The 23,344-nt window shown below is 43.5% G+C and overlaps 2 protein-coding genes across 2 annotated transcripts; both read right to left on the bottom strand.

Annotated features, from left to right (window-relative positions):
- Positions 1–647: 647 nt before the first annotated feature.
- Positions 648–15,980, bottom strand: Gpn1 (GPN-loop GTPase 1). The gene is made up of 14 exons (XM_051181819.1): positions 15,830–15,980; positions 15,086–15,179; positions 13,460–13,499; positions 12,539–12,605; positions 11,581–11,618; positions 10,750–10,828; positions 10,452–10,546; positions 8,644–8,689; positions 8,042–8,188; positions 7,749–7,831; positions 6,728–6,767; positions 5,135–5,225; positions 2,777–2,884; positions 648–1,255 (listed from the first exon to the last, which is right to left on the bottom strand). Exons 1-14 carry the CDS (start codon positions 15,938–15,940, stop codon positions 1,173–1,175), a joined length of 1,122 nt encoding a protein of 373 aa, XP_051037776.1. The 5' UTR covers positions 15,941–15,980; the 3' UTR covers positions 648–1,172.
- A 3,449-nt stretch (positions 15,981–19,429) lies between these two features.
- Ccdc121 (coiled-coil domain containing 121) lies at positions 19,430–22,007 on the bottom strand. Its single transcript, XM_051181902.1, has 2 exons — positions 21,718–22,007; positions 19,430–20,598 (listed from the first exon to the last, which is right to left on the bottom strand). Exons 1-2 carry the CDS (start codon positions 21,966–21,968, stop codon positions 19,662–19,664), a joined length of 1,188 nt encoding a protein of 395 aa, XP_051037859.1. The 5' UTR covers positions 21,969–22,007; the 3' UTR covers positions 19,430–19,661.
- Positions 22,008–23,344: the final 1,337 nt, after the last annotated feature.

Genomic DNA, 23,344 nt, shown 5'->3' with positions numbered 1-23,344 from the left:
CCAAATGCTTGGATTAAAGACTTGCACAATGGTCATGACTGTGGGCAGGACCATTAAAAGAGGAAAGAAAAAGCTCAGATTTTTATATCATTGTTTCCCACTAGGTATAGAATACTGAATAATTAAAGGTAAAATAAAATTCTGTGCTACTTTGAAGTAAAACTGGAGAACAAGCACCAAACAAGAAAAGGCTGAGTTGAAAGGTTTGGTAGTTGATTCTTCTAGCCTGGGATTACATCATAGGAGTTGGAACGGTGTTCTGAAAGCAGAACACACCACAGTCACCTGGAGGACTTACTGAACAGCCCGCTGAGCACCCACCCCATTCCAGGGAAGCCAATTTGGAGATGTATCAGTAAAATTTTCCTGGCTGATGATCTTCTGGTCCAGAGAAGCAGGGTGAACCCTTCTAGTTAACATATTAGTGAAAGGACGCCTAGTCGAATCCTATGGTCATAAACAATGATTTATATTGTTCTAAGTACGATATAAATAGGACATGGTTTTGGACCTGGTAGATGAATGGACATGGGAAATTAAACTACGCATTACATCCCACCAGACCTGCCTTTAAAGCTCTGTTGTAACTAACAGTGCTGAATCGACTAATGATCACATAATTTCTAATTTAAAATCATGACACAAAGTTAAAGTTAAAAACTTTATCCAAGTCACCATTCAAACAGGATTCTTTAGAATGTGTTACCTCGTGCGAGCACATCTCATCAGCATGGCTGCCTAGGGCACAGTACCGCCCGTCTGTTCCATCCGTTCCCCCTCCCATTCTGACCCATTCTGATTAAAGAACAGCAACTTGGGGTACAGAGCCAAGAGCACAGTGCTGAAGAGCTGAGTCCAGGCCAGCCTAGTCATCTTCAGTAGAAGGTCTCCTGCCTCAGCAGCAGCAAAGGACTTGAGTTCAAATAATGCAGATGAAATTTCACTCATCAGCTTCCAGAGCGGTGAGAAAACACTTCCTTGCATAAATACTGAGAGAAGCTAACCAAGGATGGGCACCCACCTGCCAGCTCCACCTTCAACCATGACTTCATCTCAGTCCAGGTTCCCCCAAAAGAGTTAGTACCCTGAAGGAAACTGCTCGACTGCCTCCCAGCAAGGGCTTCTGTGCATGAGCCAGCACGTCAGACTCTGGCAACAAGAGGGACGGACGGCTACTTGCTTCTGTTCCAGTGCTGTGCCATCGATTCTTGAAGGAAGTTCTGAAAGGCCGGCTCTTCGCGGCTTTCCTCTGTGACTGCAAGAGGAAGGGGCAATTCTTCTGAAACCCTCACGGTACGGTACGACAAGAGAATCAGCGCTCTTGTCACGCCCGTCAGAAACCACATCTTAAAATTACCTTTCACCTTTCAAGACAGGGACTCACTCTAGATCCCAAGCTGGCCTGGAACCCCTAGTCCTCCTGCCTCATTCTCCACCACTGAAGTTACAGCCATGTCCCACCACACCTGGCTAAAACTACTTTTAAGGTGTTAAGTACTCACACCCTTCATTAATGAAATGGATTCCAGTAGCATGCCTTATTTATCAAGTTGCCAAAACATGCAGCATGTAAGTAAATAACCAAACTGAGGTCTACTCAGGTAGGCAAGAGACACAAAAATATCTGTAGTAGATTTACCTACTGCCTCAACCACCCAAGAGCTGGGAATAAAGTAGGGACCCAGCACATTAGACTGTTAAATATTCAAAACAAAACACTCAGGGGCTGGAGAGGTGGTTCAGCAGTGACGAGCATCTGTTGCTCTTGCAGAGGCCCCGGCTTTGTACCCAGCACCCACATGGTGGATTACAACATCTGTACTCTAGTTCCAGGGGATTTCTGACCTCTACAGGGACCAGGCATTCACACACACATGAAGGCAAGACAATGTCATACATAAAGTAAAAATAAATATATCTTTTTAAAAACCCAACATTGCCAGGTGGTGGTGGAGCGAGCCTTTAATCCCAGCACTTGTGAGGTAGAGGCAGGTGGATCTCTATGAGTTTGAGGCCAGCCTGGTCTACATAGCAAATTCCAGTACAGGTTTCTCAGTCTTGAGAAACAAACAAGTAACAACAATAACAAAACCAACATTAACAATCCCAGATGTAGCTCAGAGGCACATACTTTTAGCAAGCAAGAGATCCTGGAATACACCCTTATCACCAATTAACCAAAAAGCAGTAACAGACAGAAATGGTGACATCTCAGATGGAGTCAGAAGTTACAAGACATAAAAGGCATGGTACTGGGGGAAGAGCCTGCCCACTGTGTGTAGAGTGTTTCCTAGACTGGGGTCCTGAACTGTATGAGTGGAAAACCAAGCTGATCTCATATAAACAAGTGAGGCTGGCCAGGCAATAGTGGTGCACGCCTTTAATCCCAGAACTCAGGAGGCAGAGGCAGGTGGATCTCTGTGAGTTCAAGTACAGTCAGGGATATACAGAGAAAAGACAAAACAGAAAAACAACAAAAATTCCCCCAACCAACCAACCAATCAACAAGTGAGGCTGCATGTATGCATTGCCCTCTGCTCGTGACTGTGGATGTGACAGGACCAGCAGTCTGAAGCCCCTGCTCTGATTTCTCCATAATGATGGAGGAATGAAATTAGAACACCTAGCAAGGCCAGAACCCTTCATGTAGGAAACTTTGCTGGGACCACATGCTTTCCCATCTCCTCCTCCCTGCCCCTGACCGTAGGCCCAGGATCTTCAAAGTCTCAACCATGTCAGCCCCAGTGCTGCTTTTTTTCCATCAGCTACCTCTCACCTCTGTGGTCAATGTCATCAGTGTCACTCTCAACTTCTTCATCCTCTTCATCCAAGGTCCCTCGAGTCAGGATCAAGTCAGAAGGGTCCAGCGCAGGAGACAGACTGTCTGGGGTTAAAACACGAATCAATACAGATGTGTCTTCAAAGAACTGATTCTGAGTAATTATGATTATCCGCTGGCAGCATGAGAGTGCTCCTGACGACAGACAGGCAGGGGAGCGAGTCTTCTAAGGGTATCATTGACTGTACCTGTCATTTCTGTCACGGCCTAGTTCACAAAGCAATTTCAGAAGCCCCCTTCTTTCCACTGAGGAAAACATGAGAAACATACCCCTGACACACCAGCACTCTGCTTCACTATCTCTTAGACTGGAAGTAGCTATGTTTTTCCTGATGAAAGATAAAGAACTATAAGGCTGCACACTGGCAACTGTTTAAACACTGTAGAAGCTTCTAGGTAGGATACAGGTTCAGGGGAGGTCTGAAGAAAAAACAGGGTGAAAAGATACAGAACAGAGCAGCAGTGGCAACCCTCAGGCAGTGGAAAGGGGGAGGAAGGGAGATCAAATACACTACTAGAGGTAATATTCCCTCCTCAGTGAATAAGGACTCAGCCTAAGAATGAGAAGAAAGTCTGATCCAGAAATTCCTGTCACAGACTCAGTGGGACCAAATGTATAGGACGATGCGACCACTGACCACTGAGAGACTGTCAAGTTGCGGAGCTCAGCTGGGGAGGGGTGTAAGTTGAGCTGAAGGCAGTAACCGGGAGAGAAACAAATCTCAGCGGCCAAACAGACATGGTGGTACACATCTTTAATCCCAGCACTCGGGAGGCAAAGGCACACAGATGTTTATGAGTTCAAGGCCAGTCTGGTCTACAGATCGAGTTCCAGGACAGGCCCCACAGAGAAACCCTGTCTCGAAACCCCCCCCCCAAAAAAAAAAGAAAGAAAATTGTTGCAACTCAGAAACCAAATAGATGAATTTAATTTTATTAATATATAAGTTCCATTTTATTTTTGTATTTATTGTGGCAATATGGCAATAAATTATATACTTGAGTTCTTTTTCTTCATATAGCAACCATTTTTTTTTCTCAGGTACCTTATTAAAAGAAAGAAGCATCTGTTTGTGACCTTTGTTCACTTATGTTCATCAAAAAAGCCTGCCTGGGTAGGCATGAATACACACACACACATAATAGATTTATACACAATATTTATATATTACACATTACTTTTATGTGTATGAGTGTTTGGCATACACTTATGTTTATGAACCATATGTAAGCCTGGTGCCCATGGAGTTAAAAGAGTGTTGGAGCCCCTGGAATTGGAGTGGGTGGTTATGAACCATCATGTGGGTGCTGGGAACTGAACCCAGGTTCTCTGCAAGAGCAATAAATGCTCTTAACTATCACGCAATCTGTGTACCCCATGGGGTATGTATTATTTAATATGAGTATATCCTAGACACTCCCCTAGGCCCATGTGGAAAAGCAAACGTAAGAATAGCCAGAGAGAGGGAACAGTACAGGGGGACTAGACCCGAGCAGACACTGAAGGGCTTTGTAATTAAAGCATGTGCAGGCATGAAAGGAAAGAAAGCATCAGACTAAACACAAGTCCAGGGCCAGCCAGACCACTCAGTGGATAAGGGCCCTCATCCCAAACCTGATGAGCTAAGTCTGCTCTGAAGGCAAACAGCCACACCTAGGTAAGACCCTCTACTAGACAATAGTGTGTCCATGCTAACTCAACATTTTTCCTAACTGTACTGAGGTTTTGTTTCTGGTTTGGGGTTTTTTGTTTGTTTGTTTGGGTGTTTCTTGGTTTTTGTTTTTGCTTTTTTTTTTCATTTTTTTTTTTTTTTTTTTAAGTTTTGTTTTTTGAGATAGGGTTTCTCTATATAGCCCTGGATGTCCTGGAACTCACTCTGTAGACCAGGCTGGCCTCAAACTCAGAGATCCACCTGCTTCTGCCTCCCCAGTGCTGGGATTAAAGGTGTGCATCACAGGCTAGGCTACACTAAGGTTCTACAATATCTTCATTTTTTAGGAAGTATACATAGGATTGAAAATAAGAGCATCATTTTTGCATAATAATGCCTAAAATTCAGTTATAACACACCATAAAAAAAAATAAATAAAAGCTAGAGTGCCTTGCCATAATACAAAACTTCCAAAAGAAACTCAGAGCAGCATAAAGTGTACACCATCCTTAAGTACTTTTACAGTCCCAGGTCACTTACAGGGATCCATGATGTATGTGCCCCACCTCCCACCCATTCTTTCTCATTTACACATATATTACCGATAGGGGATCCACCCTAATGCCAAGAGCCCTTCCAATACCTTTGCTGGTCCCTGGGTCCAGGGCTACAGAGCCCATATCTTTCCGAAGGCGCTCCAGTTGCTCCTTCTGCTGATCCCTCTGAGCAGTCACCTACAGACAGGGGAGATGTCCTCAGGTTAAACTGGAAGATCCCGGCTGGTGAGATGGCTCAGCGGTGCAAACGTTGCAGCCATGCCTGACAACCTAAATCCCACTGGTGGAGACCACGTGATAGGAGAGAACCAACTCCTGCAAGTTGTCTTATGACCTCCACATGCATCTCTGAGATGTTGAGTGCTCAGCAGATGTGAAGCACTAGTTCAATCTCCAGCAAAAATAAATAAATGAATAAAGCAAAACAGTAAAGACGCATAAATTAGATGCCAGCTTTTTTTAAGGTGGGTCTCATGTACTGTAGGCCACCCCCAAACTCATTATGTAACTACGGATTACCCTAAACTTAAAAGGGTCCATCACCATGCTTGGTTGCTAAAGAATGAATAAGCCCAAGGTTTTGTGCATGCTAAGCAGACACTCAACAGAGCTAAAGTCCCCAATCCCAAAATGCCACTCTTTAAAGACGAGATTAGGAATTACAAAAGTACTAGAGACTGGTAGAGAGTGACAGATGGAGACAAAACCAATGAGTCATGTGGGCCCAAGTGACAGCAGATTTCCAGGTGTATGCTGAATGAAAACCCAAAACCATGACCAAAGAAGCCTCAAGTGGCGCTCACAAGGCCCTGTGACAAAAGCCCCAGTGCAGGCTCTAACAATGGGAGAGCCTCAATGTACCATTTAGGACAAGAGCTGTGACATGCCGCTCTAATCTCAAAAATCATCCAAGCCTTTAAATTTATCTCAGAGACCGAGTAAGGTGGGGCATAAAAAGGTCTTGGTAAATATATTTCAGTAAAATCCTGATGTTTTAAAAATTCAGATACAAAGTGGTTCATGCCTATAATCCCAGCACTCAGAAGGATGAGGCAAAAGAAAAAGGATAAATATTCAAATGTAAAAAGAAAAATTGTTAGGAGGCCTTTCTGCATACAGACAACATACATACAGATGTCAATGTCAATGAACAAGTCATTATGGGGGGAGAAGGTGTCACATGCCTGCAATCCCACGTGATCAAGTGACTGAGGTAAGAGATGACTAGAGCCCCAGAGTTTTAGACCAGCCTGGGGTACAGTGAGACCTCAACTCAAACCAAACAGGGCTAGGCACATAATTCAGTGTGTAGAGCACTACCAAAAATGAACAAAAAAAAAAAAAAAAAAAAGCAAGAATTTAAAAGAAACACTGAAGTTCCATTAGTCAATTATATCTCAAGAAAGCCAGAAAAAAATTAAAATACAAGCCAGGCAGTGGTGATGCATGCCTTGTCCCAGCACTTGGGAGTCAGAGACAGGCAGATCTCTGTGAGTTCCAGGATAGCCAGGCAGAGAAACCCTGTGTCAAAAAACCTTTACTTCTCATCCCTACTACCAGAATGCTGATCAAAGCACAGGACAGCAGACCAGTCTCTGGTGACTGGCTGGGACTGCAGGACTGTGCCTTGTGTGGGTCAGATGGTCTCTCTGGAAGCTCTAACACACTATCCCTCTTACCAGTGATTTCTTCAGGCGCTCATATTCCGGCCGATATTCCCTGGAGAAAGAAATGCCTTTTAAGTTCTCACCTGGACAACCCACCCCACCCACACGGACCTATTGTTTGTTTGCTAAAACCACCACCACCAAGACCCAGCCTCACTGGAGTTCCCGGCACACTGTCGGCATCGCTAGTCTACCCGGAGGAACCCAACAACTCCTGACTGCTGTTGTAAAGACTAACAATGACGGCACCACAGCTGAGAAGCTGAGGTGCTCGCCACTGGTTCAAGGAAACGGGGAAGAAGATGGGCTGTTGTTCGGGAAGTGTAAGGAAGTGATGGCCCTGAATGACAACAGAATGGACTCCATTCTGATCCCGGGAAACACACACACAAAAACCTTAACAGTTAATCAGTGGGAAAATAATGTTGCCTGGCAACCACAATGCCATCCATAGGGTCAAACTATGAATGTGAAGCAGCTAACAAGCAGCCCACGACGTCATGGTCCCAGTGCCACAGGTGCTCTCCTTTAGGTGAATGGTGTCCCACTCTCAGCAATGACAACAGTTGTAACAGACATGTATGAAGTGTCTCTATGATATGTCAATAACTGTGCTGGGACTTTGCATATACCTCTTCAAATAATACAGCAACCTCAGTGCCAGATCCACAGCATGTCTGTTTCTGCAGGGAATTCCTTACAGGGACACATCCACCATCTTTTGCTTCTGAACTATCTACAGGACTTTTGGTCTACAATGACAGATGTGAGAAGTTGCCCACAAAGTTTGTAACATCAACCAAGTGGCTCTTTTCAGTACACAGTTGATGTTCCCTGCCTGGCAACTACTCTGACCAGTGAACATTTCTATCTTTTTAAAAAAGGGAACAGACACTTGTTACTCCTGAGTGTGGCCAGGTCTAACACACATATGGAAGTAGATAGACTTTACATAGAAGATGTAAATGCAAGCGACTACCATGAGAAATGTAGGTAATGAAGAACACATCAACAGCCTTTCCTTTATCCTCACCTTTCGTATTCTTCCACAGCACTGCTGATTTGAACACAGAGTTCATCGAAGCCGGTGCCCACCACAGCAGAGACACCCACCACCTGCCAAGAAGCAGTGTGAATTTGCATGGTGGACAAAGGACTCAGCTACTGAGCTGCCACCCAGCCCATGAACTACTTCCACTAAGCAACGCAGCAGAGGTCACTTTCAGAATATAAAGCATCTCCTTCCAATGCTGGTTCAAAGCTAGTTAAGGCCATGGCAAGACATTATCTGCAGCTATCATCACTACGATAGAAGCTAAAATTTACCCTGAGTGAGCTGTAGAACTCATCTAACACCAGGCTCATGGAGCGAGTTAAGTTACTGACGTAGGTAGTCTCTTGGTTCAAGGCATCTTGGAAAGCCTCAAAATCCTGCATCCACTCCACTGCAAAGCTGTGGTCAATGATGTCAGTCTGTGCCAGAGAGAAGGCAGCCATCAGCAACCTGAATCAAGGTCACAACTAAACCGAGGCAAAATCATTTAAATAAGTAGTGACAGCAAAGAACTCAACATCAGATTTTCTTCTCTAGCTCCCCTGTTCCCAGCTTCACTGCAACAAACTGTTAAGCAATCTGCCTTGTGTCTGATCAGTATTTCCAGTACACTGTTCCTCTAATGACACAGAATCCCTGATGTTGAAGGTTAACCGTTACTCTGTCTGCCCTACAATCAGTGGGGGAGAGGCCGCACTAAATACCCATTCCATCTGGCAGTATCCACTTCCCTGATGTGCCTCTGACTTTCTGTAGTAAAATCTTATGTGCTGACAGCACTTGAAGTCACTCCTCACACCTATCCAGACCTTCTAATGTGAGTCAAGGCTCTGTGTTAAGACATGCTGAAGTCACCAGAGGAAGCACCACTTACTTTGTTCATGACCACAATGAAAGGCAGCTTGGTTTTGTACAAGATGCTGAAGGGGGGGAAAAAATTCATTATTACACTCAGAAGGCAGAGGCAGAAAGTTCATGAGTTCAAGACCAGTCAGGGCATATAGTGAGTTGTTTCCAAAGACAACTTAAGGCATTCAGACTCTTAGGACTAATTAAAGAGAAAGGAAATCTTCAGACTGAATTGTAGGTGCTATTCATTCTCTTCTCCCAAAGGAAAACAAATGACCACCAACATCAAGCCAGCAGCTGACCCCCAACACATATCATGTGTTGATATTGATCCTTTTTTAACATTTTATCAATCAATTCTCTTTTGTATCCAAGCAGTGAATACCCAAAATAGGATAGTTACTCTGGTAGACACTTTCACATAAGTAAGTGTGTGTGTGTGTGTGTGTGTGTGTGTGTGTGTATGTATATATATATATATATAAAATCTCCTTTAATACATACAAATGCCATATAAATGTATATAATTTTTGCTTTGTTTTAAAGACAAGGTCCCATTCTGTACACTACTAGCCTAGAACTTATTAATATATAGTCTAGGCTGGCCTTGAATTTATAGTAATTCTCCTGCCTCAGCCTCTAAAAGTATTGTCCTGCAGGTTGAAAATTTCTGCATCTACCTCGGTAAAATTATATATACTTAAAGCAGGCATCATGAACTGTTCTTAAAGCTGATCTTCCCTTACTCCTTATTGATTTAGTGTCTGCAAGTCTGTTGGCTGACCCAGGCACACCCTCTCCTGCTGAGCTGCATTCCCAGTCCTCTGACATTTTGAGCTATGAGTACACTGTGAAATGACTACCACACTCAGGATAATCAAGAAGCTGTGTTGTACTCATTAACATAATTGTGGAACAATGTTATCTATGTGGATCAGGACTTCTTGCATCCAATATGATGTTTACTCTGAGACCTAGCATACAAGTGATGGCTCTTGTCCATTCCCAAAGTTAAATTTGGTCAACTTCAGTCTGATTTCACAGTGAACCATGAAGTATCTTTTTTTCTTCCAATGTAACATTCAGGATAAAGTAGTTCATGTTTGGATTGTAACTAAAATCTTTCTGTTATTATTGTTCATAATGCTATGGCAGGGTCTTACTCCAGTCTATACGGCCTTGAATTTGCCCTCCTTCACCTCCTAACTTGGGATGATAGGAATGTACCACCATTGCTGGTTTTGACAAACTTTTCATTCCTAGTATCCCCTCACATTACATTTTTACATTACTTACACAAAACCTAAGCACCATTTACATCAGAAAACTCTATTCTATCCAGACTTAGATCTCACCTATCCAGAAATAATTACCATCTATTTCTCTGACAAGAAAGGGAGGAAGATGCTGAGAGGAAATGCCAACAGTACATGTCTCTCTTTACTAGATAATGAACTGAGTAGTAAATACAGAAGATCACAAATCATATACACAGGGGTGTATAACCAGGACTCAAAACCAAGAGGAACAAAGTCAGATAAAATAAAGCTGGAGAGATGGCTCAGTGGTTAAGAGCGCTTACTGCTTTTACAGAGGACCCAGGTCCAGTTCCCAGCACCTACATGGTGGCTCACAACTGCCTCTAACTCCAGTTTGAAGAGATCTGACCACCTCCTCTATCCTCCACAAGCTCCTGCACACACGTGGTACATATATATTCATGCAGGTCCACACACATACAAATAAGTAAATGTCTTTTAAAAAATAAAAAATAAAAAAAGAGAAAGAGGCCTCATAGTTGACAGAACACCACGCCTACCACCCATCAGTTACCTGCATGCATACAGCATGTTGGACATGAAGGTCACTGGGTTAGTACTTCGTGATGTGTCCATTACATAGATGACCACTGTTGGAAATGAGGATGCCTAGAACCACAGAATGAATAAAGTCTTCATCAGAGGACTCAGCATGTGCTCCCATACTCTTTTCCTCCCTTTCTTGCAAGAGAGAACCACTGTGGATGGGGTATGCAGAGCCTCTCCTCTCCCTTTCCATTCAGCCCCAGGCAATAAACAGAGGCTGAGCTGACCCTCCAGATTGGTTCATGAACAAGACCCAGAACACTCACTAGGGCCTCGGTGATAATTGTCCCAGAAGCTGACCAGGTGAATACTTCAATCTGTCCGGGTGTGTCAATCAGGACATATCTGGGTCAAGGAAACGATTAAAGGGGTGTTATACTTGGGTAATTCTGAAGATATCCCATCAGAGAGTGCTCAATGTCTGCTTATCCAAGATTGCAATAAATTCTGCACACTGCCAAATAGTCCTACCATGCCCTAAAGCTGAATATTCCCAAGAGTTTACTGCAGGCCCAATATTCATGCTAATGAAAAGAAACAGCACAGCACAAACTATTGTCAGTAATCAGAGAGGAGACTATGATCAGCACAGAAACACTACCCTACCAATGAGACATGAGCAAAACCAGGATGAAACTCTACTTCTTGGGGACAAGATCGGAGTGAGGGAAGGAGGGGGAATGGAGGAGTGGGGGACACTGCCTATAGAACATGCTAAAATTGACTGCAGTGATAATTACACAACCCTGTGCACAGGTCTGTGGACATAACAGACGCCACTGATTTGTGCACTGGGATGGCATGTAAACTGTATCTCAATAAATATACTTTTATATTTAGTAATAGTCAATAGTGAAAAATGATGAAATGTCTTCCTCATCATAGTAGACTGTGCTCCCTCAAACAATGAGAAAGTCCTCCTCCTTAATCTGAAAGAGGATGCTGGGAGTAATCCTCTGCATTTTATTGTCCACCTGTTTTCATTTCTAATGACTCGTCTCAGTTAACATAGTTAACAAAGGTCTCCAAATCCTCTCAAAAGTCTAGAAATATACCAACAACCGGCAATCAATAAGCAGTCAGCTGAAACCACCTACTTGAATGTGTTCTGAGCCTTCTCGATAAACTTCATCACCTAGAAGAAAAAGATGTCAATTACAATAGGATCTAATTCTAACACAACACAGGAGGTGACCCTCCAGGGTGGCATGTGTCAAATGCACCATCACAAAAGACGGCCCGAGGACACCAAACAATGGACACTTGGATGGAAAAAAGCAGAGCCACAGTAGTAGCATTGAGACCTGGCCTGTCACTGTGAAGTCAGGGTCCCGCAGCACACGGGCCACGCTGCTTGGTTTAAAGAGCCTAGGTCAGGCTGCGTTATCCAGGTATACTGTGGACTCCAGCCCTGTGTGATTCTCCTGCTTCAGCCTCATACAAACCATCCTGTCTGGCTTTAGTCAAATGTTAATGTCTTAAGCCACAGAACACGTGTAAATATAATGATTCTTCATGGGAGCGACAGAGAAAAGCTAAAGGATGGTCGGTAAATACTCCTTATAAGAAAACTTATAAGAAAAATTGTCAGCCGGGCGTTGGTGGCGTATGCCTTTAATCCCAGCACTCATGAGGCAGAGGCAGGCGGATCTCTGCGAGTTCGAGGACAGGCTCCAAAGCGAGTTCCAGGATAGGCTCCAAAGCCACAGAGAAACCCTGTCTCAAAAAACAAAACAAGGAAGGAAAGAAGGAAGAAGAAAGTGTCACCATCCCTTGCTTTAGCTAATCACAGTGCCCTGTGCACTCATAACATTATAAGCCAATAAGAGACCAGAGAAAGAACCCAGGTCTCCTGGATTTTTGTTTTGTTGTCTCACAAACAATAAATGAGACATATTCCACCACACCCAGAGCTATTTCTCTTGTCTACCAAAATGCCTGCTTAGTTTCAGTATTTCTCCATCTTTGCTACTCTTTACAAATGTGATCAAGCAAGGGCACATTAAGAGGCAGATTTTTATAGTGCCAGGCCTATCAATGACAAAGGAGCCTTACCTGATCAAATCTGGTAGCAAAGAGATTAAGTGAGGTAACTATGCCACCATTGGGCCCGAGTCCATATCTGAGCACTCAGTTAAGGATTTAAGTTGCACATATGAGATTATATAGTTCATACCTAGACTGTCATTCATCCAACAGCACTATGTTCAGTATTAACACTATGTTCAGTATATAACAGTATCCGTGTTCAAATAAGGAATCCTGGCAATCTAATCTTTGACATACAACCTTAGTGTTACAGGAATCATTTAGTAGCAAGGTCCTCCTTGTTCATCGTTTTAGGGATGGTCATACAAGATAAAGACAACAACATGATCAAAATGTAGTGAATATACACATATGTCAAACAGTGACAGGCTGCTGGCATCAGTTATTAAGATTATCTAAGTAACCAGGCATCGTAACTCAACATTTTGAATCCCAGCATGCAGGAAGCAGAAACAGGCAAATCTCTGAATTTCAGGCCAGCCAGGGCTACGTGTCACACTCTTTACTCTGGTCCTCATTAACCAAGCAACCTTAAGTAACTTACAGAGAGCCACATGTCATGCTGAACTCAGTCCATAAGAATTAATCCAAGTCAACATATTTTCCTGAGTTTCCTGGTGGAATTCATAGTTATCAATGGCTATCTCAACCAAGGCAACATCACTTCACTGGACCCAGGCAGTTAACAGCTGACCACTCATCTTCTGCTCTCTAATTACAACATCTGTAGTCTGAAACTGAAATCAAATAGTAGGGTAATCTTGCTCGAAATCTCTAATCTCTCCTACATTCATCTCTCATCCTACATCTTTTTAATAGTACGTTTTCTACTTGTATATTGCAATTTGACATGCAAGCCACTCCCTCAAAGTGGGAAGCAATTCTCCAGGAACAAGTCAATCCCACAGCAGATGAAGAAAAGGATACTGTTTCATGACTTCTTTATATTTCACTGTGTCACGGATATCTGAGGGGAAAGAGAGATAATGGTTTATTTTATCTTTTGAGGTATAGTCTTGGTTGTCAGGACTGGCTTTGAACTTTCCATGTAGCCCAAGCTGTCCTCAGCCTTCTGAGGGCTAAGGTCGCAGAAGTGCCACCACAACTGACTTAGGCCTCTTACCAGCATTTTCTTATACCTACCTCTTTCTCCATTTATGATGGCTTCCTTCCTGACTAAAGATAATCATTGAGTAACCAATAAAGAATGTTAGGCTCCTGGATGTGATGGTGCACACTTTTAATCCCAGCACTCAAAAGGCAGAGGCAAAGTCAAGCAGACCTGTGTGAGTCTGAGACCAACCTGGTCTACAAAGCAAGTTCCAAAACAGCCTGAACTACATAGAGAGACCCCTAACAAAACAGTTAGGGCAGAAGCTCTTAATTATGACAGATATTGTCTGAAACACGTTTTAGGCAATTTTAATGGTAGTGGGCACATGCACAGGGGAAGAAAAAAAAAAAAAAAAAAAAACTCAAACCAAGAAAAGACTTCTTATTAACCACTGCCTGGTAATACAAAAAATAAATGTCTACTAAGATCTATCAAAACCTATCCACCTGGGGCTGGAGACATGAATCAGTGATTGAGAGCACTTGTGGCTTTTACAGAAGACCCAGATTCAGTCCCCAGAACCTACAGGATAGCTCACAAATGCCCGTAAGTCCAGTTCCAAAGGTACCTGCACCCTCTTCTGGCCTCTGAAGGAATCAGACACATCATGGTGTAAAGACATGCATAAAATGAAAATAAGTAAATAAGAAGAAACCTACCCACCAGTGTGGAGATGAACACTATTACAGTTTTAGTCTAATTTGGATGGGAAACTTTATGTCAATCTTCCCCAAATGATCTATGATTCTTCAAACAAGACAAACAAGACCTCCCCTATCTCCACATTAATTTGTATATTTGGGTTATAAGAAGCTTACTAGACCTGGGAATCAGGAAGCCTGAACCCAGCAAGAACCCTGTCACTGGATCACATGCACTTTCATAATGAATCTACTCCCCACCCCCCATTTTTTCTTTCTTTGAAAAACAACAACAAACAAGCAAAGTTTGGCTATGTGGGTCTTACTGACCCTGAACTCTATATTCTGCCAGTAACACCCATACTGAATCTTTCTGGTAGTTTCAGTGAGAAATTCTCCTCATAACAATGCATATATTTGTTTTGTTTTTCAAGACAAAGACAAATTGTATATTTTCAACTACACATACACACAAAACTTTGGGAATAGGCGGGACCTTCCTACCAATCAGAGTGTATAGCAGAACTCATAAATTCTTACTACACTCTGACAAAAGAAACTAAATTATATATATATATAGCCTGGCTTAATGTCACTTATCCTCAAATCAATTACAACAGTTTCACACACTAAGGACAAATGAGAGGTGAATGGAAATGAAACTTAGGAACCATTAGAATAAAGAGAGGGATAAATCTCAATAAGGAAGAAGCCTACTCTGTTAGAGAACAAATCCAAAGGAAATAAAAGAATTAGCTAGTTCAGAAAAAAAAAAAAATGAAAACTGAAGGCACTCACCAATATTGGCAGGAAAGGGGACTTCATGCACAGCAGGGTCCAGGTTGATTACATAAGGTGGAGAGTGTCTGTTGTGGAGGTGTCCTGTGAGCCTCTGCAATAACGGGGGTGGGGGTTGGAAGGTGATGATAAAAGACAGGATGGGAACCAGAGAATTCTCCTCTAGTTACTGACCGTGCCTATACGGTCTGTAACAATTTCATTATTCCCGCCACCTACTACGCTTGTTCAACAACAAACTCTCTTAAGTTTAAAAGCCATCTACCTCTAATCTAGCAGCCCTCCTCTACTCTCCATCACCTCTTACTAACTTTGAATGTCCCTGTAAAAGGTTTTCCCCCTATCTTCTTCACTAAAACATTAACTCCGTGAAAGCAAAAACTTGGCTAATCTCATTTTCGCTGTACACTCAGAGCTTAGACTCGGTAAGTCGGAAGAAGTAATTCTTCACAACTCACTCAAAACCAGTGTGTTGGCATTATATACCCCCTACTCTTTAAGCCAGGACCTTCAAAAAAGCTTCTAATTCACAGCGAGACAATTTCAGTTGTACCAAACACGCACTACGGTTATTCAGAAAGCTGCGGTGGGTGACCCAGGCGAAGGTACGAGGCTTCGGGAGTCAGAGGCAAGCCTCCAGGAAACCACGCGTCCAGACCCTCCAGTCCCCCAGACAACTTCCCTTCCTCCCAGGCACAGGCAACCCGTCGGGCGCCACTACCGCTTTCGCGCATTGCACGTCACCTGTACAAAGGTAGTTTTCCCGGATCCCGCCATCCCCAACACCAGGACACACACGGGGAGCTGGGGAGCCCCGGAAGCCTGAGGCTCAGCCGGAGCCGCGGGCGCCGCCATCTTTCTTCAGCCACGCCCACCGATCCAAGGACTCGCCTACAATCTCTGCATTCCGAGCTGCGATTGGCCGGAGAATCCGTCTTCTTGCGTTCAGAGCTGCGATTGGTCGGCTGATCCTGCCTGCTGCACTTAGGGCTACGATTGGCCGGGATATCCAAACCGCCCAAACCTACTAGGTTCCAAAACCGCTTCTGGGTATCAAACTCTCTGGGACTGTTTAGATGCTATAGCTGCCAAGTAGGGGCTTTGGACTTGTCGAGGGGCAATGTAGGAAGCCAGGGAGAGTTGACAGGGGTGAGGTAGGACCTGGGAGGGGCAAAGCTCGTGGCTCCAGGAGCGAAACCAGGTGGAATCTCAAGCCTAGAGTCATATGGCGCAAATCTGTCAAGATTGTGATGGAGATGGCACGCCTCCTTCTATCTTATTGGCTAAGAAGAAGAAGAAGAAAAAAAAAATTAAAGACCATTTTATTCTAGAAAATGCTAGGTAAAAATTAGGGAAACGCTTAAAAGATAGGATGAATACTGTCCTTCAAATAACAGAGGAAGAGCCAGTTCAGGCAGAGTCCTCACCGAATACAAAGGGGATGAAAGAACAGAGGAGTGCTTGTGACCCAAGTGTAGCTAAGGCGAGTAGGATGAAACCGTATGACAAGAGACTGACCAAAAATGTTTTAGTTGCCCACCTGTATGTCCATTTGTCCAAGCGAAGAAGATCAAAGGCCCAAGTGAACCAAAGTAAAACTCCTAAAAAGTCCCCTTTAAGAGAAAGGTAGCTTCAAATACATACATACATACATACATACATACATACATACATACATTCATACATACATAGAGAGGTAAAGGGAGGGCTAGAGCTGTAGGTCAGAGGTAGCCCTTGATTTTGTTAACATTCTTGCAGAATGTATAAAACTCTTGAAAAACAGAAAGGAAAATATGGGCTGGAGAGATGGCTCACTGGTTAAGAGTGTGTGTTCTTCCAGAGGACCTGGGATCAGTTCCCAGCACCCACATGGCAGCTCACAGCTATCTATAACTCCAGTTCCAAGAGATGACACCTTCAACCAATGCACATAAAATATTTTTATAGGAGAATATATACAATCATATATACATACTATCTAATAATATATTGGAGGATATACATACATACAAACATATATTATATAGAAGTGAGGTTGTGGAGATGGCTCGGTTGGTAAAGAGCCTGCTGCACAGGGTAAGGACCAGAGCTCTGTCCCCATAACTCCCATAAAGCCCAAATATGGTGTTGTGTGCCTACAAACCCAGTGTTGGGGAGCCAGAGATGGGAAGAACCCTGGAGCTCACTGGCCAGCTAGCTTAGCCAAATTAGTGAGCTACAGGGTTAGTGATCAATCTTGTCTCAAAATATCAAATGGATAGTGGTTGACCTGGCCTGACCTGATCTGACTCAAGCCCTCTTTGGGCAGCATGGTCTGGCTTGTGTTACTTTCTAGTGGTGATATAGGTGACTATGGGAAAATTATTTTGCTGGCAGGAGACATACAGTTCAGTTAGTTTAGCTGTGCTGACATTTACATTTGGCATCTTTTTATTGCAGTTATGTGTGTGAGTGTGCATGAATATTGGCATGCATGCCACAGTTTGTGTGTAAGTTAGAGGACAACTTGTAGGAGTTGTCATTCCCTACCATGTGGGTTCCAGGGATCGAACTCAGGCTGGCAGGCTTGACTGTAAACACCTTTATTCATTGACTCATCTCAGCTATGGTATCAGCACAATGGCAAGTTGAAGCTTTGTATGGGGAGATTCTCTAGTGAACTTTAATCTCTTCTCTACTTTTCTACAAATTTGATTCTGCCTTCTTATTGAAGAAAAAAAAAGTAAGCTTTGAAGTCCCTATTGTCTCATATAGATGGCTGTCAATCATATTCCAAGCACATGGGAGAACCCACCCATCCATTATGTTAGAAATAAAAACAGGTTCATTGTGATTTTTAAAAATAGATTGGGATAGCAGAAGGAGCTCAAAGCTGGGGATAATTTGTTTAAAGTCCTTTCACATTAACACTTGTACTCCCAGCACTCAGAAAGCTAAAGCAGAAGACAGTCAAGTTCAAGGCCAAGTACAGTGTGTCCACAGCTGACTAGCTCCCCAGACCTGCTGGACATAATGGGTAATTCGAGGTGAGGGAGGAGTGGTATCTGAAATGGATCTTGCCTCCCACCCTTGCAACTCCCCTAAGAAATCTGAGGACACAATATAGATTATCCTGACTACACTGTTTTCTAAAATTTCAATGGGATAGGACCAACCAGAGGCAGTGTTGATATTAATATGAACGCTCAATATGGTTCTGTCTTGGTTAGATTTTATTATCAACTTGATACAGCCAAGAGTCACTTATGGGGAAGTCTCATTTGAGGAGTTACCCATATCAGATGGACTTGTGATCATATCTATGGGTGCCCTGGCTCATGCCCATAACTGTAGCTCCTAGAAGGCTGACACAGGTGGACTTTCCATGAATTCAAGGTCACATAATGGCTACATAATGAATTCCAGGACAGCCTTGGATATCAAATGAGATCCTGTCTCAAAAAAACAAAAGAAAATAAAGTATACAATAGAAAGAATATCTCTCCTACCTCTTTGTTTCAAGACAGTTTTTTTGTGTATCCCTGGCTGTCTTTCCTTTTTTTTTTTTTTTTTTTTTTTTTTTTTCTTTTTCTAGACTTGGTTTCTCTGTGTATCTCTGGCTGTCCTAGAACTCACTCTGTAGACCAGTCTGGCCTCAAACTCACAGAGATCCGCCTGGTTCTGACTCCTGAGTGCTGGGATTAAAGACTTGCGCCACCACTACCACTTGGCATCTCCCACCTCTTTCCTAAAGGCAATGCTTTAGCTATTTTCCTCCTCACTGCACACATACTTAACTCTCTTTCACCCTGTAGTCACTTCTTTCTGGAGCAAAGGGTTCCATTGTGCATTGAGATGTGGAAGCCAACAGCATCATTTTCTCTTGTGTCCTGCCTCTCTGTATCTCTTACCAGCTTCACCTTCCTCTCCTTTCCCCAAATTCCCTGATCATTCACCAACAATACTTCTTTAAAATATGATTTCACAATGAGAGTGTTGTGCATGTGTGCATGCATGCATGCATGTGTGTGTGTACCAGAGTGCCCATGTGGAGGTGAAGAGTCTGTTGTTTTCTCTACCTTGGGTTTTAGAGATCATATTCAGCCTTGGCCATTGACGTCATCTTGCTGGCAATACATCTGCTTTATGCAGTTAGTTTGTTTAAATGACGCCTTTGCATCCAGTGCTTGTCTCTTCCTAAGATGTTTCCCTCCCGTTTGCTCAATAGGCTTTAATATTCAGGTCTAGCTTTGTGTCATTTCTCTCTCTTTCTTTCCTCTATAAATGAGAATACTCACTAAGGTAGTTGTATTTTGGGCATTACAACTAGAATTTGGGCTAGAAGAGTGATTTACTACACTGTGGATCCTTGTTTCTGAAAAATGACCACATGTCCAGTGGTCCTCCATGGGAACATGTAGGAATCCCAAAAAGTATCCAAGTTTCCAAGCTGGGTCACATCCAGTGTCGCTAGCAATTCAGCAGCTTCCCCAGTAGGCCAAGACAGTGCCAGAGCCCAGTTGTTTCCAATTCTTATTCCCTGGCTAATAGATAAATGACTTTGGATTTATTCTTGGTTTGGTACATAAAGGATGGTTCAGTGTGGCCTCGTGGCACCCTGTTCTTTGGAACAAAAGTCACAATTATGACTTCTGTCTGTCTTTGCCTTCAGTTGTTTTCTCCCCCTAACAGTGGCTTCTTGGAGCCACTGTTCCTTCTTTAGCTGTTCTTTCCACTTCTCTAACTGTCTCTTTATAGATGCTAGCTTGCAATACTCCTGGACTTGCTTCACTAACTCCTCCTGGAACCCCTGATTCTCTTTGTGGACACTAGCGCAAAACTCGGAATTCACCTTCCTGGCTGTCGACTCCAAGGCCCAGACCTTTTTCTTAACCTCCTTGGTGCTGCGCTCTCCCCTCTGCAGCCATCTTAGTTCCTGCAGCTGTCTGTCCAGGAGCGCCTTTCGCTGCAGGAACTGCAAGTGTTCCTGGCGGTCCTTTATAGCTGTCCCCGCTTTCATGCTCTCCAGCTCCTCCTGTAACGCCTGGATTCTCATCTCCTGTGTCTTCTTTACAGAGTTGATATGCTCCAATGACTGAACCTGCTGCTTCAGCTGGGACTGGGTGCTTTTTCCCTGCAAGAGCTGTGCCTGAAGGTCTGCATTTTGTTGGGCAAACTTGGATGCCAGCTCTTGTTTCCTTTGTCTCATCTCTACACATTCCTGTAAATACTGATTCCACAGGTCCTCATGCTTCTTCCTACACTGATCATTGTGTTTTCTTAGGAATCGCAAGAAGTAATTGTTCTCAGCATCTAGGTAGATCATCTCCTCCTGCAGCAGCTTGCTCTCCTGCAGCAGACGCTCCTGCTGGAGCCGAGCCTTCTCTATATTCTTGCTCAGCTTCCCCAGTGCCTCCATTGTCCTTCTTTTTACCTTGTTTTCCAGGTTTGTTAGCCTCTCTGGCTTGAAAAATTCATTGATAATAGTAAGATACATTGATGACTGGGGAAGAATTTTGCGTCTCTGGGCAAAACTGGATGGAGAACAAAGAAAACATTCCTGTATCAGTTCTTAGGCACAGATGAGAAAAAAAAAAAAAAACCAAAAACTAACCCAGACCCTTGTATTAGAGGCCAGGCTGGTCTTGAACTCCCAGAAATTCGCCTGCATCTGCCTCTCAAGTGCTGGGATTAAAGGCATGCGTCACCACTGCCAATATTGTATTCATTCTTTAAAAAAAAAAAAAAAGTATTTATTTATTATGTATGCAGTATTCTTCCTGCATGTATCCATGCAGGTCAGAAGAGGGCACCAGATCTCATTATAGATGGTTGTCAGCCACCATGTGGTTGCTGGGAATTGAACTCAGGACCTCTGGAAGAGCAACCAGTGCTCTTAACCTCTGAATCATCACTCCAGCTCTGTATTGTATTCTTACAAAAAAAGAAAAAAAAAATCTTTAGGGTTTCTATCATGCTCCAAATAAGGCCAGTGCTGGTTAGATTTCTATAAATTTGACATATACAAGAGCAATCCAGGAGGAGAAGCTACACTGAGAAATGACCCCACCAGATTGTCTGTAGAAATCTATAAGGTATTTTGTTCAAATTAATGACTGATGTGGGTAAGCCCAGTTCACAGGGATAGGATGGCACCCCTAGGCAGGTGGTTCTAAATTGACTAAAAGGAGCAGGCCAAACCAGTTAGCAAGCAGTGTACCTGCAGGATGGCTGCTTCAGTTCCTGCCTCTGGATTCCTGCTTTGTGTTCCTGCCCTGACTTCTTTTGATGAACTGTGATGCAGCAATGTAAGAAGAAATAAACCCTTCCCTTCCCAGTGTCACTTTGGTTATGGTGTTTTATCAGAGCAATAGAAACCCTAACTAAGACAGGGTCTCTCACCATACCTATTTCTCATGCGATGCTAGCTGGCTGGCCAAAAACATCTCAACGCCCTCATCTCAACCTTAGGGACACAGGCATGTTTTCCTTTGCTCAACTTTGTAAGTGGGTTTTGGTGACTGAATTCAGATCCTCTTGCCGTGTGGCAGGCACCGGAGGTACTGGGCCATCTCCCAGGTCCTCCATCTTCCATATCATTGCCACACTTAAAAGACCTTCCATTCACACCAATCTCCCTCCTCAATACTCACCTAGTTCCGGAACTCAGGCATTTATTAAGGTCAGTCTGGTGCTTAGTGGGGATTTTCACCAAAGAACTAGTTTGAGGTGTCTGCCTTCGGGAATCACAATTTCCAAGAGGTGTCTTTCCTTTGGGGTCAACATCATGTGATTTTTTAGTCTCAACTACCAAATTAGTCCTAGCAGATTGCCTGGATGTGTTGCCAAATCTTCTGGGGCTTCTGACTTTTGAAATTGGGTTGCCCTGCTCTTGAGGTTCCATCTCCTCCCTCACTCCTAAAGAATAGGGCCTTGCCCCTCCCAAGTCCTATTTTACTACCAATCCTCACCAAAGAGCCCTACACACCTCAATCGTCAAACCCTCCCATTTCTCAGGCACTATCACCAGTTAGCCACAGCAGGGTAAAACCCATAGACACATGACTGGACTACCACTATACTCTGTTCCTCAGATTGGGGTCAAATGTTCCCTGCACAATGGCCTCATGGAATGTCACAGAAGTCTCTTTAGTGATTTGGTGTCTCTATGGTGAGGGGATAGACTGCATCTTCTGCTGAATCTGAGACTTCATGGGACATCAGCCCACTTTGTGTCTGTTGATGGTGGGAATAGCAGGAATCCAGAAGAACTACCTTTCTAGAAATGACTACCTTGAGGGGCCTGGTGAGAGACTGCCTGTGGCAGGAGGACGGTCAAATCTGAAGGATTGGAGGGCCTCTGCAGTGGTAGAGAGTTCAGAGGGTTGGCTTCTGGTCAACTTGACTTCCACTCCAGTTCCTCTGAAAACCCTGGGGTCCTAGCTTGGAGTAGTCTTCTGCATCCCCCCACAGTGAACAACTGGTATAAATGTCCATGTTGTACATTGTCTTGAGGATAAAATAGACAGCTTCTTAAAAGAAATGTAAGAGTAAGTAACTTGGGCTGGAGAGATGGCTCAGAGGTTAAGAATGCTGGCTTTTCTTCTAGAGGTCCTGAGTTTAATTCCTAGCAACCACATGGTGGCTCACAACCTATCTATAATGATATTTGTGCTCTCTTCTGGTGTGCAGGCATACATGCAGACAGAACACAGTATACATAATAGATAAATCTTTAAAGTGTAACTAACTTTTGCCTTGAATACTGAGAAAGGAGTCCTAAGTTAGCAGTGAGGAATCTCTAGAGCAGGACCTAGCATATCCTAGGAATGAACAAAGAGCAAAATTGAAGTCACCAAGGATCCTCTTGTCCTCTTATTGTGAAGTTAATGTTCTAATGAAATAGTATGAAGCACTGGGTAGTGGTGGTGCACGCTTTTAGTCCCAGCACTTGGGAGGCAGAGGCAGGTGGCTCTCTGTGAGTTCAAGGCCAGCCTGGTCTACAGAGCTAGAAGAAACATCTGTACTCATACAGAAAACAGGTAAGGAGGTGACCAAGAGTTAAGGAAGTGCTATTTGGTGGTAATCAAGCAGTCTTTTGAGCTGAGAATGGAATATTGAACTTAGGCATAGCATGTGGATATTCAGGTAGAAGGAATGAGTGCAAATTCTATCAATATGGTCTGTAAAGAGATGAAAGTTGTCTGGAGATTGATTCCCCTACTAGATAATAGCTCTACCATGAATCTACATCCTATTGTCACTTTATCACTTCGCCTG

The sequence above is a fragment of the Phodopus roborovskii genome, unplaced genomic scaffold, assembly GCF_943737965.1.
Source record: "Phodopus roborovskii unplaced genomic scaffold, PHOROB, whole genome shotgun sequence".
NCBI lineage: Eukaryota > Metazoa > Chordata > Mammalia > Rodentia > Cricetidae > Phodopus > Phodopus roborovskii.
Note: the sequence above shows the minus strand (reverse complement) of the source record. Positions and strands in the feature narration are given on the sequence as shown.

Excerpts from the sequence above, each read along its gene's own strand:
- Gpn1 (XM_051181819.1), bottom strand. The coding sequence starts at position 15,940 with ATGGCGGCGCCCGCGGCTCCGGCTGAGCCTCAGGCTTCCGGGGCTCCC. Across the intron at positions 10,547-10,749 it reads CAATTATCACCGAGGCCCTA|GCATCCTCATTTCCAACAGT; the intron begins GTGAGTGTTCTG and ends CTGTGGTTCTAG. Across the intron at positions 8,690-10,451 it reads AACATGCTGTATGCATGCAG|CATCTTGTACAAAACCAAGC; the intron begins GTAACTGATGGG and ends CCCCCCCTTCAG.
- Ccdc121 (XM_051181902.1), bottom strand. The coding sequence starts at position 21,968 with ATGGAACCTCAAGAGCAGGGCAACCCAATTTCAAAAGTCAGAAGCCCC. Across the intron at positions 20,599-21,717 it reads TGCCTGAGTTCCGGAACTAG|TTTTGCCCAGAGACGCAAAA; the intron begins GTGAGTATTGAG and ends TTCTCCATCCAG.